Source organism: Nyctereutes procyonoides, unplaced genomic scaffold (assembly GCF_905146905.1).
Source record: "Nyctereutes procyonoides isolate TBG_1078 unplaced genomic scaffold, NYPRO_anot_genome, whole genome shotgun sequence".
Classification (NCBI taxonomy): Eukaryota; Metazoa; Chordata; class Mammalia; order Carnivora; family Canidae; genus Nyctereutes; species Nyctereutes procyonoides.
In genome coordinates, this window is record NW_026575121.1 from 49422146 (window position 1) to 49439615 (window position 17470).

The 17470-nt window shown below is 48.5% G+C and overlaps 1 protein-coding gene across 1 annotated transcript in view; it reads left to right on the forward strand.

Moving 5' to 3' along the window:
• Positions 1-13739, forward strand: part of UBAC2 (UBA domain containing 2) — a 174912-nt gene extending 161173 nt beyond the window's left edge. The window contains exon 9 of the mRNA XM_055335998.1: positions 12529-13739. Coding sequence (XP_055191973.1) covers positions 12529-12636 — 108 coding nt within the window. The 3' untranslated portion in view covers positions 12637-13739. The remainder of the gene's footprint in view (positions 1-12528) is intronic.
• The last annotated feature ends 3731 nt before the right edge of the window (positions 13740-17470 follow it).

The window sequence follows — 17470 nt, forward strand, 5'->3', positions numbered from 1 at the left end:
ATGTCTCTGCCTCTGTGTGTGTGTGTGTGTGTGTGTGTGTGTCTATCATAAATTAATTAATAAATAAATATATTTTTTTAAATCCATAACTTTGGTCATAAAGAAAAAGCAGATAAACCCAATTTGAGGGACATTATATAAAATCCCTGACCCTTGTGCTCGCTTCGGCAGCACATATACTAAAATCCCTGACCCATATTCTTCAGTAGTGACGTCACAAGCTGCTTCCAGTTAGAGACTGAGGAGGCATGTTAAGGACATGTCAGACATGATCCTAGACCACGCTCTGTACCAGGAAGAACTTCAGGTAAACAGACATGTTTGACTGACCTGGTGCAGTTGGACACTGGATTAGATCACAGTATTTATTTATTTATTTATTTTTAAAGATTTTATTTATTCATGAGAGACACAGAGAGAGACAGAGAGAGGCAGAGGCACAGGCAGAGGGAGAAGCAGGCTCCATGTAGGGAGCCCAATGTGGGACTCGATCCTGGGTCTCCAGGACCACACCCTGGGCCAAAGGCGGCGCTAAACCACTGAGCCCCCCGGGCTGCCGTAGATCAAAGTTTTATATAAAGGTTGAGTGTCTAGGAGTTAGTATCTCTACGGACTGTGGTTAGGAAAGAGAATATTCTTGTTCTTAAGAAAATTAACATACTGAAGGGTACAGGGTAAAGGGACATGGTATATGCAGCTTCATCTCACATGTTCCAGGAAAGCATGAGAGAGAGAGAGAGAGAGAGAGAGAGAGAGAGAGAGAGAGAGAGAGAGAGAGAAAGCAGCTGTGGCAAAGTTCTGGTGAGCTGAATGAAGAGTATTTGAGTTCTTGCTATTCTTGAAACTTTTCTATAAGTTTGAAATAATTTCAAACTAGAAAGTTAAAAAAAATATCCATCGAAGAAGTTCAAAGCATTATAATAAGACTTTTAAATTTCCTTCTGGGGATCCCTGGGTGGCTCAGTGGTTTGGCGCCTGCCTTTGGCCCGGGGTGCGATCCTGGAGACCCGGGATTGAATCCCACGTCGGGCTCCCGGTGCATGGAGCCTGCTTCTCCCTCTGCCTGTGTCTCTGCCTCTCTCTCTTCTCTCTCTGTGACTATCATAAATAAAAAAAATAAAAAATTAAAAAATAAATAAATAAATTTCCTTCGCATATGTTGATTTCCTCTCATCCAACAAATCAAGGGCAGCATTCCAAAGCTGGTCATGCCATCCAGGCTGTCACCTGTCCTGTCCCCAGAGTCAATAAAGGTCACTAGGACCCAGGGCACCTGGTCTGGGCAGGGTTCCCACTGCCACCCTGGATTAGGCCACCATAAATGCCTTAGAAAGAAACTGGTTGAATATGCCTGATGAATTGATCTAACTTTTCCCCTCACAACTTCTCACTCAGACTGATCATTTTAGTAGCTTCTTAGGATGGAGAGGTGGAGGAAGGGGATGTTCTCTTCCACCTCCATTAGAGGATTGCTAGAAAAATGGTACCCCCATACATATGAAAATCCCAGTAACTCAGCAATACAATATACATGGTACAATATATATGGTAACATTAAAAAATTAAAAACATTAAAAAATAAGCTAATACTCTCCAATTCAGGTAAAAAGAAGTAGAGTTCTGTTCTATTACTGTTTACTTGCCAGAACCGTGGGTCACATTCATCACAGAACAGCCGTTAACGATATGAGGTATTTAAAGGTGAGATAGTTCTTAGTGTTGACATTTTGAAACAGAAGTGTCAGAACATGACAATAAGGAGAATGTGTGTAATTGAAGTCTTCAGGGTGTTTTAATGAATCATTTTCCTTGATCCTCCCAGAATGACAACAGGTTAACATGTTGTCAGAATCCGTTTCAACGGCATTTACTTCCCTGCTCTGATAGGAAGAGATGTAAATATATCACAGGCTGTTTTTAACATAAGCTTCTTTTTATTCATTGATTTTCTAAACCTTGTGTCTTGTGTTTTTGATTATCCCAAACATGGCTGTTACAGACTGTCATTTCATTAAAACACAGATCCTTCTCTGGGTGTTGCTTGTTATGTAGACTCTTGGCTCTTCTTGTGATAGGTGTTAGCCAAACTGTAAAAAAAAAAAAAAAAAAAAAAGTTCTTGCCCTCAGGATGTTTATAATAACATTAAGAAATATACAGTTCGTGTATAATCTCTTGGTTAGTTTGTTGAGGCTACACACTATCTAAAATAATATTTGTTAGTAATGTAGTCAGCTTGAATGAACAAAACCTCTTTATGCTTCATTCTTCAATTAATCGTGCTATATCTTCTTTATTTAAATATCAGAGTCATGAGATTTTAATACATTCATTAAGAAACTTAATAATTTTCTAAGCCAAGGACAATAAAAACGATTGAGGTTTTTCTGATGTAAAAAAAAATACTTTAGGAATTTTAGTGAGAGTTCTTTAAGGTAGGAAAGCCAGGAATATTCTAAGGAAGAATGTGCATCTCTTATTAAATCTAGTAATAGTCAAACACAGGGCCATAGAAAAACTTTGCCACTTTTTTTTTTAAAGGGACAATTTATTTTTTTTATTTATTTTTTTATTTATGATAGAGAGAGAGAGAGAGAGAGGCAGAGACATAGGCAGAGGGAGAAGCAGGCTCCATGCACCGGGAGCCCGACGTGGGATTCGATCCCAGGTCTCCAGGATCACGCCCTTGGCCAAAGGCAGGCGCCAAACCGCTGCACCACCCAGGGATCCCAAAACTTTGCCACTTTTTCTGCTTAGGTTCTTGTTAAGTTTCTGAATTTTTAGTTCTTCCCAACCTACTTTTATTATTTTTCAACTAGTGGATGGACTCAAAACACCTTTGCCAACTAACTCATTGGCCCTTGAAGATGCCATTCCAGTCCCTTTTAAGAATCTGTCAAAACCTAGCACCACCCTGTCAAACCTCTTTATAATAATAAAATGTACTCAGCTGTCTATTATCTTAAAAATAAGTATATACATTATTCCAATTCTCAAATGTCTCCTATCTTAAAAATAAGTATATATGTTATTCCATTTCTCTTTCTTCTTTTTAACCAGTGATTTTCATTACACCTATACTCTAACAATGAAATTCTGTCCTGTAAACATCCTATTTTTTTTTAATCAAAGGAGGAAAAAATCACTAAGTTTGTCTTTCCCAAAGCCCCCCAATCTTAGAAAATGACGCTTCAGTTTATTCTTAATGGGATACACAAGAAAACTTGGACTAGGAAATTAAATAGGACTAATCCAGAGCTAAGGGAGGTAAAATGTTACAGATTTCAAGTCACCCCTCTTTTCCTCCTCATCAGCCAAGAATTATCACCTGTCTGTTCTGTGTCAGGCTGACCCCTGGGCTTGATTCATGAAATACAGAGATAAATACGGCATCATTTCCTGCCCTTAATTGGGGCAGAGCCTGGTGTAGGGAGCCAGGCCTGGAGACAGCTCTAGCCCACTCTGCACAAGTGCCCCAGTACCATTGAAACTAAGAAAGGACTGCAGCACCGGAGCATGGGGGCAGCGGCATCTGTCTGCATGTGGTGTGGTGAAAAGTGCATTAAGTTTGGGGAAGCACGGGGGAGGAGTTTGGAATGGAAGATGGCCCAAGGGCCCAGGCAGGCTCCCTAGGGTCCTGTAGTGGTGTGTGAACTTCCACTTCTGCGTTGTAGGCACTAACGAACGATGGTAGGATCCTAAAAGGGAGTTATGTCATTGGGTTTCCCTGGAAGGTGGACTACACATGGAGGAAGGAGCATATTATAACTTCTTCCCTAACTGCCCAGGAAATGTGCTTAGAAGCGCTTATGAGACTTTTACCCTGATCAGCTATATGACCATTTAGTACACTTATGATACATGAGACCTGTCGTGTGGATTCCATTCTCATGTCGTCTGAACTATTCATTGACCCAAGTAGAGAGAGAATGGCTTTCAGCACAGAAGACACTTCAGTCTTAGCTGGTAAATAGCAAAATGCATTTAATCTAAAAGAATCTTAATCTTAGGTTCTCTTGTTCCCATCTCAGGAACCTTCACCGTCACTGTAAAAACCCACCTCAACCGTAAATACTCAGCCTTGTACAAACAATCCCCTCACTAACATGCTGTTTATTTGGGAAACACTTTATATTCCTCTGTGTATCTACAATTGCAGCAAGGGGGAATTGGTCCAGCGGTGACCCAAGTTGTGTCTTTTTCCCTGGTGATGGTGAGCTCCGTGAGGGCTAATACCATCTCTTCCTGTTTCCCACATGACACAGAGGGTGCCTAGCAGTGGTGAGAGCAGGGCTGAATGTGAAGTTGTGGTCAAAAGAACACTTGTTTCTTTTGTTTCATTTTACAAATGTGTTAGAGAGTAGTATTATGTCAGACTTTTCCATCTGAATGCTTAGATTAGAAATAGGTTTTCTTTTTTTTTTTTTTAATTTTTATTTATTTATGATAGTCACAGAGAGAGAGGCAGAGACATAGGCAGAGGGAGAAGCAGGCTCCATGCACCGGGAGCCCGACGTGGGATTCGATCCCGGGTCTCCAGGATCACACCCCGGGCCAAAGGCAGGCGCCAAACCGCTGCGCCACCCAGGGATCCCCTAGAAATAGGTTTTCTAAGAGAAATACCAAAGCTAAACATGTTAGAATGAAATATTGCATGGCAATCAAATAACCAACTTTTTGGGCTGCCTAATTCTGTTGGGTATTCCAAAAGATACAAGCACTGGAGCTCATCCAGTCTGTCATGAGGGTCTTCTCAGTACCAAAGTCTAAACAAAGCAGATATGCCAAAATAAGGGGCCTCTGGGCAGTCTGTAGCCAGGCAAAAGCATAAAATAACCAGTAACCATTCACTCAGCCAACAGGTGTCATCAAAGGGGTTCAGCATTTCTGAGGAGGAGGGGAGTGGTCAAGTGACAGCGAAAGAGATCCCCAGGTGATCTGACACCGCACTTGCAGGCCAGGGTGGGGGGGTGGGGGTGGCCATGAGGTAGGAGAGCCAGCTGGCCCCAAGCGGTAATGTGATTGTTACAATGAAGGGGAGGGAAGGGCGAGCCACTTCTCCCTGTGATTTTGGGCTGCTCCTCCTGGCAGGGTGTGCACATGGCCCAGCTGCCTGCCACAAATGGGCAAGGCAGCATGGGATTGGGTCGGGCATCTTTCAGGTGGGCATCACTTCCTACAAGTATCAGAATTTGGGAAGTAAGAACCCTCAAAACCATTTGTTTTTGACACCCTAAGTTAAAGGGAAGTTAAAGAAAACCACAGTCTTACTTGAACAAAACAGTGTATTTCACTGCCATACATTTCATTGGAAAGAATGTCCTGTTTCCTTAGTGTCGAAAAGTAGTTGAATGCAAGTAGAAGGCCAAAGTGGGATTTCATTTATTCCCTCGAGTAAGCATTATCTTGAGATAGTAGGCATACATGTCCCAATCATAAAGAATTTTTTTTTTAAAAAGGAAAGGAGAACTGATGCAGATTTATCTCCATGTCTATAGGTTTCTTTTTCTTGTTTGGCAGTGTCTCTCTTTAGAAAGCTTATTATGGGGAAAACACATTGTGCCTTGTTTGCCTAAGCGAGTGCTCTCCTGCGCTGCCTGCTGCTGGTCAAGTTTCTGCACTCAGCTGGCCAAATGGGAGCCTCGGACCTTGACCAAGAGCCACTGGCAGAGTCACATGCTGCCGGGGGACCTTCCACACGGCTAGGCTAGATTCCAGGGCCAGCTTCCCCTTGCTGTCCCTTACATTGAATTATCTCTGAACCTTGCCTCGAGAAAGCTAGGTCTTTGGCTCCAGAAAACAGGCATTGGTGGTGTTCCCTTCAGGTACCTTCAGTTTTTATGAATCAGTGATGTGGAAGACAGGAAAGCCTAACACACTCTCTCTGGATGTTTACCCAACTATACCTGTTTGTTTGTTTTTTTAAGATTTTATTTATTCATGAGAGACAGAGAGAGAGAGAAAGAGAGAGGCAGAGACACAGGCAGAGGGAGAAGCAGGCGCCATGCAGGGAGCCTGACATGGGACTCGACCCCTGGACCTCAAGATCACGCCCTGGGCTGAAGGCGGCGCTAAACCGCTGCGCCACCTGGGCTGCCCTACACCTGGTTTTTTAAAGAAATTAGAAGGGTTATTTAGATGTTTAGACTAGAAACCTAGGTGAACTCTATTCTGATGTTTTCTGGTGAGAAGTTTTAGGCAGAAGCTTTCCTATGATGCACAAGCAGAAAGAGAGTACTCACCGTGCTCCAAAGTGCAGAAGGAATGTTGAAAGAAATGTTTTCCAGAAAAGTTTACAGAGCATTTTTTAAGTTTCCCAAACTACTGCGAACGTAGCCAGGCCCAGACAGACCGAGACGCCAGGTGTGTCTGCCAGTGTCTGTGGTCTGTCTCATGGTCGTCTGCCGTGGTGGCCTTGGTGTTTTACCAGCTTTATAATTTTGGCTGTTTATTAGTAGTCTTCCCCCGCCACACGTTCAGTTCGTTAAAGAACTTACATCACTAAACTGAAGCCCCTTCTCTAATCACCACTGTGCCAGGCTCTGTGGTTCTGTGTCAGGGAGTCGGGGGGACACATGACCGGCGTGGTCCCAGTCCCCGGGAGCTCATCTGCTGGGGAAGATGGACAGCACCCGAGTCACAGATACCGGCTCACCGTGGTTACTTCACACAGACCCTTGGAGCCGCCAAGAGAGTCTCTGAATATTTGTTAAGTTAGTGACACTCCTATATGGTCACAACTCGATTTAAACTGATCGGGATGTATTTTCATATTTTTATCTAGTCAGGACGAAGAGATATTACATTGATGTTTTCTCTTCCCTTGGACGTTCTAATAGTTGAACTAAAAGGGCAGGAAGCAGCCTGCAGAGGAAACAAATTGGGTTTTCAGTGTGATTTAATGTGTTTTGTGGCTAATATATATGCTTTGGATGGGGAAGGAGGTAGACTGAGTATCTGTAAATATCATTATTTATATAATCATCAGAATTGAATATTTGCCAGAATTTATACAAATGTAAAGTAAGGCTTTCTAAGAGTCACAAATAATGTAGGCTTTTGTTGGAATTTTTTTTTTTAATTTATTCATGAGAGACACACAGAGAGAGAAAGAGGCAGAGACACAGGCAGAGGGAGAAGCAAGCTCCATGCAGGGAGCCCGACATGGGACTCGATCCCAGGTCTCCAGGATCACGCCCTGGGCTGAAGGCAGACGCTCAACTGCTGAGCCACCCAAGCTGCCCTTGATAGAATTTTAAAAGCGATCCTTCCTATCTTTTTTCCCTTACTTGGGCTCACCACATTAGAATTTTCAGGCCAGCTCTTCTGTGTGCTATTTGATCACTAGAAATAGGTAACAAAAATCATTTTTGCCTTCGTGTTTAAGCATGGCTGTTAGTAAGCTCCAGTAGGATGTGTATGTCAGGGTGGACTTTGCCGCGAGCCAATGTTGTACCAGGTCCCTAGCCTCTGGGCATAGCTCAGGCCTGTCCCTCGATGGCAGTGACCAGGGGCTCCAGAGGGACTGACTCTTCTGCTCTGAGACCCTCCTCCCAGCCACTCGGGGCTAGCTGGGGTTCCTTGAAAACAAACCAGGGCTCCCTAATTGGTGTAATAGACACAGTAGTTCTTTGCCCAACAAAGGATATAAATTGAGTAAAGTGAAAGCAATTAAAGTGAACGCTAAAAACAAAACCTGAGAGTGGTTTTGTCAGGTTGTGGGAACCCTCTGAACTGAAGCCAAGAGGGTCACAGGGAGGGACCCACACACCTGGGCCAGTCAGTCTTCAGAGGGGTGAGAATTCTCACCAGGGGCAGTGCCTACTGGGTACCTGTCAGATGCTGGTTACTAGGCAAGGCCCTTCACACATGTCGCCCACCGTGGTGATGCTTCAAGCCCACAGTTTTAGTTCCCTGCCTGGCTCACACGGTGCGTATGTGGCGTGTGGGGCCTGACCCCAGAGCCTGGGCCCTGCCTGCCTGCTGATGGGAAACTACCCTCTCCGCAGCAGGGGCTGGGACGGTTCTCTTGCACTGAGGTCAGAGCTAACACAGCCACCAGCCTTCTCTGTGTTTTTATTTTAAGGAGTTGTGAATCTTTGGAGTCCTGTCTGTATTTGCTTCTCTGACTACAGGTCATTGCAGGAGCTCATGCTTCAGGTGCTGATAAGCCTCTTCCTCAGACAGTGACAGAGCACACTGGCATTGGGCAAGCTGGCTAGAGGTCAAGGACAGGTCACTGCTACGGTATTGCAGTTGTTACATTGTCATGTGATGGTGGAGCACCCAAGGGAGCTGTAGGCACCTGTTGTCTGTGTCACCAACCCGCTGCAGTTCAAACTCTGCTTGGGAACCTTGTACCACACCTGGAAGGGACGGCAGCGCCAGGCCTCCTTGTGGGCAGGGGAACCCCTCCTGGCACCGCCCCCCATTGGCAAATGGGAGCAGTTAAGAAACCTCTGTCAGAACTGCTGTCTCCCTGCTTCTTGTCTTTTCTGCCTGGTTATTACCCACATTCTTAAGCCCAAGCATACAATTTCACTTTCCCTTGGGTGTTTACTGTTTGGGACACTAGGAGAAACTTACAGATATACTTTTTTAGTGTAATTTTTACAGATTTTTAAAAGAAGAACTATTAACATTATTTCTACTTTATAAGTTTTTTCATCTGGTTACAGTACAAGGTCATTCATCCAGGACCATTCTCCAATCACACTTGTCGTCTCACCCCTAAAAATCGCAGGACGCTCTGAGGTCAGCTTTGGCTAACAGGGCCTGATCGCCAGCCTTCAGAGGAGGCATGGCCAGGCGCTGCAACCTTATACGTACAGCCAACGCGCTCTTCAGCAAAGACCTGTGAAAAACCCAGCCCAGTTGTTAAAACCAACGATGGCGCACGTGGGCTTCTTCATTTCTGAGAGAGCAAACTCAGGAGGAAGCCTCACATGCAGAGAAAGCTTTTCCCTTTGCGCTGACGTCACTTATGTTCCCTGGGACACCCAGGAGATCCCCTCTAGGGGGGCAAGTGCAGGGCCTGCATGCAGTCAGTACTGGTGCTCTACTGTGGTGGTCTGTGCAGCCAGCCCACTGTCAGCACCTTTTGGACTCCAAACCAGATTCAGAGTCCCTGGACACAAGACTCAAGTACCAGCTGGAAGTTGTGGCCTAGCACCCTCGCCTGCCACCAGTGTGGGTCTGGCTCACACATCATCAGTTCCAGGTTGTGAATCATGATTTGTCAAACAGATTTATTCCTGCTGGCTAGGTGCAAAGAAGCCGCCAGTCTTTAGCTATGCTTGATGTACTAAAGGTGACAAAGTTGTGGTGGTGAGTGTAGTGTTGGCCACACTGTTTGAAGTTGTTCAGAACAGCCATGTTGCTGGGCAGAGCTGTTGTTTTCATGAATAACAGAGAGAAGGCGGGTAGAGCTGCCCACATCCTCACTAAGCTCCATTAACTCCACTAAAGATAGTGGTTCTTAGCTAGAAGTAGGTGGAATAGACATCATTAAGGGTTACTTCAATCCAGGTAATAACGTAGGAAGGATTGCCTCGGTTTGACACGCGTCCAGCCCGAGTCCTGGAGCCCAACTCCCCGAGAGTGTGCTGGTCGGGGCAGAAAAATCAAGGCGAGTCATACTCAGTTTGAAATCCCCCCAAGGAAAGAGGAAAGTGTGGATTCTGGTAATCAAATGGCAAAATTGATGTTTCATGTCTGGCAGAGCCTAAAATAGATTATCAAACAGATGACTTGAGTGTTAAGAAGAGTGTTGTGGTCTGTAGGTACTAACCTGCTCCTGCTAACACAGGATGTCATCAAGACATCTAACTACATCTTGTCACTGTGAGAGGTACATCGGTGACAAGTGGAATGGATAGTTATAATATGAAGTGGGTTTTAAGCTGGCTAAAAATCTCTTGGTTCGCCAGTTGAGAAAGGGAGGCCTCTCGTGAGTTCTGGGCCACATCTTTGATTTTGCCTGCTTGACATTTTCAGTAATCACATGAGTGACCTTATAGAGGTTTACTAATCAAATCTGGGGATGATACAGTTTTGAGGGAGCTGAGTAACTTGGAGACAACAGAATTTAAACTGAAATTAGTTTTTGGCTAGAAAATGGCCAGAGGACATTTAACGGAGGTTCGTTAACGGAGGTCCGTGAGGTCCTAAACCCAGAAGAACACATAAAACTTCCACGGTAGGATATGCAAGGCCTGGCTTGGAGGCATTTCAGGTGAAAATACCGGAGTGTTTATAGCAGGCCCCAGCATACCTGGCCGCACACAAAGGAGCATGGGCACACGCATACACGTGTGTGTGCACACGACAGAAGCACACCGTGCCGTATGGAGGTTGCGGCCCCAGGGCGGCGCAGCGGGCGAGCACTGCCGGGAGGGCCACGAGAAAGTGACGAGTCCTGAAGCTCAGGAGTCGGTGAGGCAGCCACGGCCCTTCTCAGAGGGCGCACCACGGAGTGGCAGGGAGCAGCCCTCCCGACGGGTACGGGTGCAAGTCACAACCATGGCGAGCACAGGACGCAGGTCCTTGGAGCCGCAGGATGTCTCTGGGGTTCCTTCTCGTCTGGGAGAATGGGGCAGGGCCAGGCGCCCCGGAGCCCACGGATGAAGCGGAGCTAATCAGGCCAGGGACGAAGGAAGAGCCCCTGGGAGAGGAGGCACCGGCAGTCAAGGCGGCGAGGGCCCTGTTGGGGTGCTGCCCGGAGAAGTGAAGGTGGAGAGGGCAGGATGGCAGCCTTCAGACGTGCCAAGTGCTTCACCCGGAAAAGGGAATGGGGTTGTTTCCTGGTACTTCAAAGGGCAAAATTAGGACCTTTGAAGTCCCATGGGTGGCAACTGGTGAGAGGCAGATTCTTCTTCGATTGAGGAAGAACTTTCCATCTTGACCAGTGAGTGAGGATTGCTTGTGACATTCTGGGGAAGGTGGTTCTTTCCTGGTGCCAGAAGTGAAAGCAGAAGAACCCTGCCACTCTGCACACTGCCTGTCGGCCTGGGGAGCGGAGCTGGCCGTTGCCCGTGGCCCCCGGGGCTCTCCCGCGTGTGAGGGCCATGCCTGTCACTCGCCGACAGCCCTTTCCCAGGCCCGACTGTTCTTTAGAAAGCAGCTGTCGAGAGTCTCTGACCACAGCCCACAGTAAGAAACACCATGCACAGCATGCATATGTGTGCATATGGAGAACTGAAATGCAGTTTTATGGAAGAAAGACCCCCACTACATGCATATTTTAAATGCTAATCTTAACCCACTAAGTGTTGGTGACGCACTAAAGAGGGATCACAGCCTCAGTTTGAAAGATTCCAGCTAGAACTTGAGCTTCTGAGAAGTGCCCCCTGCCTCCTCTCTCTCCCTGAGGCTCCTGGAGGGACGAGGGCCCCGCCACCTACTTGGCTCTGTGCTCCTTCCTCCCCCTCTACCTCATTGCGGCCCCTCTGCCCGCCCTGCTCACACACCCCGACTCCCCTAGCAGGGGAAGGAGGGTAGTAGCAGGCTTTTTCTTTCCATTTTGCCCAAGACATTAGAAATGGTGACTAAGTCTTCAGTCCACAAAAGCCTCTTTCACCCACATGTGAAAATCTCAACATGTGTGTCATTTTTCATTACATATTATTGCAAACGTATATTTCAACATAAGTACGAAGAATAGATTCCTTTGGCTAGTTTGGGGTCATAAATATGTTTATAATACATCTCTAAATGCGAAAAAAGTTTACAAATAAACTTTAGTGGCACTGCCCACTCCATTGGAAATTGTATGTCAAAGTACAGGAAACCTCTGTATTCACAGGTTCAGGATTTGTGGTCAAGAAAATGCAAGCCTCCTCCTCCCTACCCTTGGTAACTTTAGCTACCTCCTCCGCCCCCTGCTTCTGCCTCAGGCCTCACCCCCCCTTTTTTGTGCATGCATTCTCTGCAGCTGCCCAGAGAGCCCCCACCACCACCAGGAACCTAGCAAATGTTACAACTCACATGAAAGGTTAATGAGGTATAGGCATCCAAAGGACACTTCTCTATGTGATTCCAAGAACCTGCACAGATTTTTGTCACCGGTGTTTGCCAGCATCAGAAATAATATTCAATTAAGCAACTGTTTACATGCACAAGGAAACATGCCTTGAGGAGTTGTTTGCAGGAATCAGATTTGATACTGAAGTGTGAAAGTTGTGTGAACGGAGGGCTGCTTGTACAGACCAGCTTTCCAGGCAGCACTCCTTGGGCTCATCCACCCTCTGCTCGTTTTGACAGGTCACTTGACCCTTGGACGCTCGTTGCTTGTCTCTAAAATAAGGATTAAATGAGATAATTATACTTATTAGCTATATGGTAAGCACTTTATGGCACATTATGCTGTGCCTCATCAAAATTTTTCAAAGATCAGATTTCAGACTGAAATGAAAATTAGGGGTTTTTAAAGAAACTTCTCCTACAGAACTCTCATGAGGAACATTATGGGGGCTGGTGGCTAAGTAGCAGAGTCTTCAACCTCATCAGATTTCTGGTTTTTCTGTTTTCAGGTTGCTCGGCTCATGGAGATGGGATTTTCTAGGGGTGATGCTTTGGAAGCCCTGAGAGCTTCAAACAATGACCTGAATGTGGCTACCAACTTCCTGCTGCAGCACTGAGGGTCCTGAGTGGTGGATAGAGACTGGCCAAGCTGCTGCCCCCCCCCCCCCAAGCGGGTGAGGTCCTGACCCTGAGGCAGCCTGGGGCCAGCACTGTCCTGGGCATGCGTCCTCCTGTGCTCTCATGGGCAAACGGTGGTCCCCGCCGCTCCTCCCTTCATTCCAAGGCCATTGCCGTTAAAAAAAGTCTCGAAAATAAGTTTGCCATTAAATCAGCATGTATTTTTCTATCTGCATTTTTTTAATGGGGCATTTTCCTTCGTTTGGAAATTCCTAATGTGTTTAAAATCCATTAAAACTGCAAATTTCTGTAAGCAATGGAATAGCACCCACAATGGGAAATTATTGCTAATATAATATTCTTTCCACTGTAATGTGACAGCCTACATTATATCCGATCATAAATCCCGTGACAGGGGAATGTTATTCAGGAAGAACATGGCAAAGTATTCCTTATGGACTATTTCTTATCACTATTTTTTCCCTCACATTTGCTTTCAAACCCCAGTGGCTGCTGGGTGTCACCTTTTCTAGGGGGTGAACAGCACAGATCTGCTGCACTCGGTCTTAGCCAGGCCTGAGTGAGGAAGGAGAAACAGAGAAGCAGATCCTACTCCCCACAGTTCCTGCCCGTTTCATCCAGGGAGTATCTCTAACTCCTGCTCCTCCTCACTTCCATTAAAGAAAATAATAAGTTCTGATTCAAGGTTCTGGAATACTCTGTGGAACTTAACTGGGGTTCCTTTTGCTCAGAATATGTGCGGTTATCCTCTCAGGCTGGGGGTGAAAACAGGACAGAGCAGGGGCTCCCTGGAGCAGTGTGGGGCCCAGCCGCTCTGGAGGCAGGAGCTCCCCAGCCCCGTGTGACCTGATGTCCATGCCAGGCGGGGTGGACTGCCTGCAGAGGACACCGCCACAGGAGGGAGGGAGGCAGAGGGAGGCAGGGGTGGGCCTGGTGAGGGCCAGGGGATGGAAGCAGGGCAACTGTTAAGATCAAAGGCAATGATGTGACTCTTGTGTTCTGCAAAAGGAGCGGCAATGTATCAAATTGATGCAAATTTGGACAAGTGTAATACTTATAATAAAGTTTTTAATGTGTTTTACTTTGTGATATTTTTTATTAGACTTACCTAAATAAAACTTTGTTCTAGACTGTATAATTTACCACCAAAATTCTTTAGTTTTTTGTTTTGCCAGTGCTCATCTTTCTTCAGAAGATTTGGGTGCTTTTTTTGGAAGTGAGAAAAGCCCCTTTGTTCCTGTAAGATGGCCCCGTGAGGCCCCATCCTTAGGCTTGTTGGGGCCCTCAGGCTGCTCAGAATGGGGGTTGAGATGACTCTGGGAGCCCCACTGGTCCCAGTACAGGCCCTGACTTGATCTGAGTCTCCCTGTGTCAGGTGTAAGGACAGTCGACGGGCAGACCGTCCCCGGCTCCTTTCACAGACCAGTGAGTGGCTCATACAGGACAGGCTGCGAGTGCACTGAGGTGCGCTCGGGTACGGATGGCCGAGCCCGTCCGCACCCCCCCTCCGACCTTCCAACGAGAAGGTCCCGGGAGCGCTCCCCCGTGTCGGGAGCTCCACCAGCTCCTGTGCGCCTTCTCTCAAACAGCTCTGCACAAGGCCAAACCAAACCGGAGGCAGAGGCGTCTCAGGGCCGAGGGCCCAGAGGCTGGGAAGCAGACAGCCCCCCTGCGAGGACCCCAGCGTGCAGCCCCGATCAGAAGGGTCCAAGCACCCTGCGGTTCTGGTCAGTTTTCTGGGTCAGTTTTCTGGCTTCTCTCCTAAATGGGATCACCTCTCAAAGGTCCTCGTCCTGCTGAAGGAAGAGCCTCCGCGCCCTCCGACTGATGGGAGTATGATGGGGGGGGGGGCCTATGACCGCAGGCATGCACCTGCTCAGGGGCAGAGTGAGAAGTCGCCCTCAAGTTCTCCCTGACCCCCAGCCTCTCTTCCAGCTGCCCATCTGTATCACGCACCTGCCAGGCCCAGCTACCGCCCCACCCCTGCAGCTCATCTCGACCCCGACCCCCAACACACCCCAACCCTGCACACACATCTGACTCTTCAGTCTTGGGCACGATATTCTCTTGACCTCACTGGAGTTCCCATCCTTGGCCCGTGGCTCTTCCTGCAGATTTGACCCAACTGCAGCCACTGATTGCAGGAGCTTGAATACCCCAAAACACCCCTTGTCAAGACCCCAGAAGTCTTTCGGGCTGATGGGATCCCTAGAGAAAAACCTTTTGTGTTCAATGCATAGTGACGCATGCCAGCGGGGGGCATCAGCGAGCCATGTGGTTTGGTTTCCCAAAGCCTAGAAAAGATCATGCAGACTTGGGACTTGGTGAGAACAGTAGTAACAGATCTGGCCTAATTTTCAAACAAGCAGATTCCAGACTGAAAAGAGAAGGGAAGAAGGAAAAAGTCTATGGTGAACCACCCCCTTTCCCCCTCTTTCCAAATTAAGGAAAGTCTGCCTCTGAAGTCCTGATTCATAAACTGAGGCTGAGTTTAGGATTAGAAAGTAAAAAAACAAAATTTCGGGGAAATGGAGTCCAAAATTGGGAACGCACACCCTCCAGGACCGCTTAGGACTTTTTCTGAGTCCCTGAGCTCAGGTTCCCGTGGCAGTGGTTCTTATGTGGAGATAAAAGGGTCTCCAGTCCGAACTTGACTTTTATTTTACTCAGGTAGCTGCAGTGGTACTTAATTTGTGAGAATCAAAGGTTATTCATCAGAATCCCCTAACCGCTGCAGCATGTTTGTAAAGGGACAGGCCAAGAATGTCAAACGGGCTTCTGGCTCCGAGTGAAATTTTAGCTCTGAAAACCGCAGTCTTGCACGTGAGAAGACTCACCAGAATCCTGTGAACTTGCCAACCTGCTTGATACGGTCGTGTCTACGGAGGAGCCACGATGGCTACATGCTGGTGCCTAGACAGAGGTGGGATTTCAGGCAGAGGGGTGGGGAGGGGTGCAGCTGGCTTGGGTCTGGAGGCGGAGGGGGTCTGCCCGGAGTCGGAGCACCAGGGATGGGGGGAGTAGATCCGAAAGAGGCGGGGATTAGAGACCTAGGTTGGGAGTGCTGCTCTGGGGATGGGGAGGAAGAAAGCGAAGGCAGGTGACAATATGGAGAGAGGAAAGAAGAGGGTTAATTTCGTGCATTTCTAGTGAAGGAGAGGCTGGAGAGGAGGTGAGAATCCGGGGGAGGGGCCAGGATGGCGGTGCTCAGGCCAGGGCCAGGGGAGAGGTCGGGCAGCCCAGCCATGGCCGTGCCAGAGGACAAGAGCCGCAGCAGCGGAAGGGAACGAGGCCAGGGGCCGTGTGGGCACCGGTCCAGGAAATGTGGGGAAGGAAGGGGGGGGAGGACGGGTCCTAGGCCAGCTGTAGGTCAAGGTCACTAAGACATGCGAGAGCCCCGAGCTCTAGGCCTGGGAAGGCGCGTGATCAGAACCGAGAACAGGGGTTGGCCTTGGCCTTAGGAACCCGGGAGGACACTCTGTCCTCAGGACCAGAGGAAGAGGACAGTGAAAGGAGCTAGATGAGTCGTAACCTTGGAGCAAAGCTGAAGAAATTCAAGTGGCGATTTCTGGCTTCCTAACCAAGAAGGAAGTGAGGAGGGGCCCCAGGTGGGGCTGGGGGCTGGTGGAGCATTGCTGAAGGCCTGTTACACACACAGACTCTGTTTCAGCCTCTTGAGGCCCCCTGAGCGGGGATTGCAGAGCCCTAAGAGATGCAGACAGAAATTCAGGCAGTCCCAGCCCAGCTCCCCTGCACCGCCCCTCCCAGGGCCTTCTGGACCCACGACCCACGACTCCACCCTCTCCCTGCTCTGAGCTGCCCTGGGGTCTGAAGAGACTGGGGGCGGGGGGACTCCTGAGGATGAGTAGGGCACAGGGGTCTCTTGGGGCCACCCCAACGCTTCCAACCCCTAGATACCCCCCCGCCCCTCACCCAAACACACAGGTGCCTTGGGGGCCCTGGGATCACTCCAAGGCCGGCAGGGAGGTGTCCCCCAATGGCCAGACCCACATATCTCAGGGCCTCCACCTGGCTGCCGCAAAAAGAGAAGCAACAAACGGATTGCAGGGTGACCCAGTAACCTCCAGTGGTTGACCCTGGAGAAAAACCTCCAGAACCCCCACATCTGGGCCCAGGCTTGGAAGGAGCCCATTCAATCTGACTTCTGCCACTTGGCCCAGACTCCTTAGCAACCCCTGTACCCCCAAGGCTTCCACAAGCAAAGCTGCCCCCCGCCCCCCTGGCCCCGTGTGGTATCTTAACTTTATGCAGCTCACACAACGGTCAGAGGAGCAGAGAACATGCACCTGCTTCCAGCCTACATTTTATAGTGGGGACATGGGGTCAGAAGGAGCCAGGAACAGGGACAGGGCAGGATGGACTTGAAGCTAAAAGCAGCCTTCTTGCCCTGCCCACCAGGTCCCTGCCCCAACCCTGGACTCGGCCGTCCCCACCCTCCTCCCAAAGTTAGCATCTCTCCCTGGGGCTGCTGCAGCCTGGGGCCCTGGGCTCTGGTGTCCTGCTGGGGAATTCAGCATCCCCCCCCTCGCCCCCCTGCAACCTGCAGGGGCAGCAGAGGGAGAGAAGGAAAGATTCATCCATTCAATCTCCAGACTTTCCACCTTGGGCGGCCCTGGCTGCCAGATTCCTGCCCTGCTCCCCCCACACCCCGCTCTGACCAGCCCTGGGTCCGCTGGACCCCCCTCCCCATCCTGCTGCCCTGCCATCTGCACCAAGAGGGAAATGTCTGAGGGAGGCTGCAGGAAGCATGAGGCATGAGGCCGGGATTCCTCCACGGGGCCAGAGTTGTCC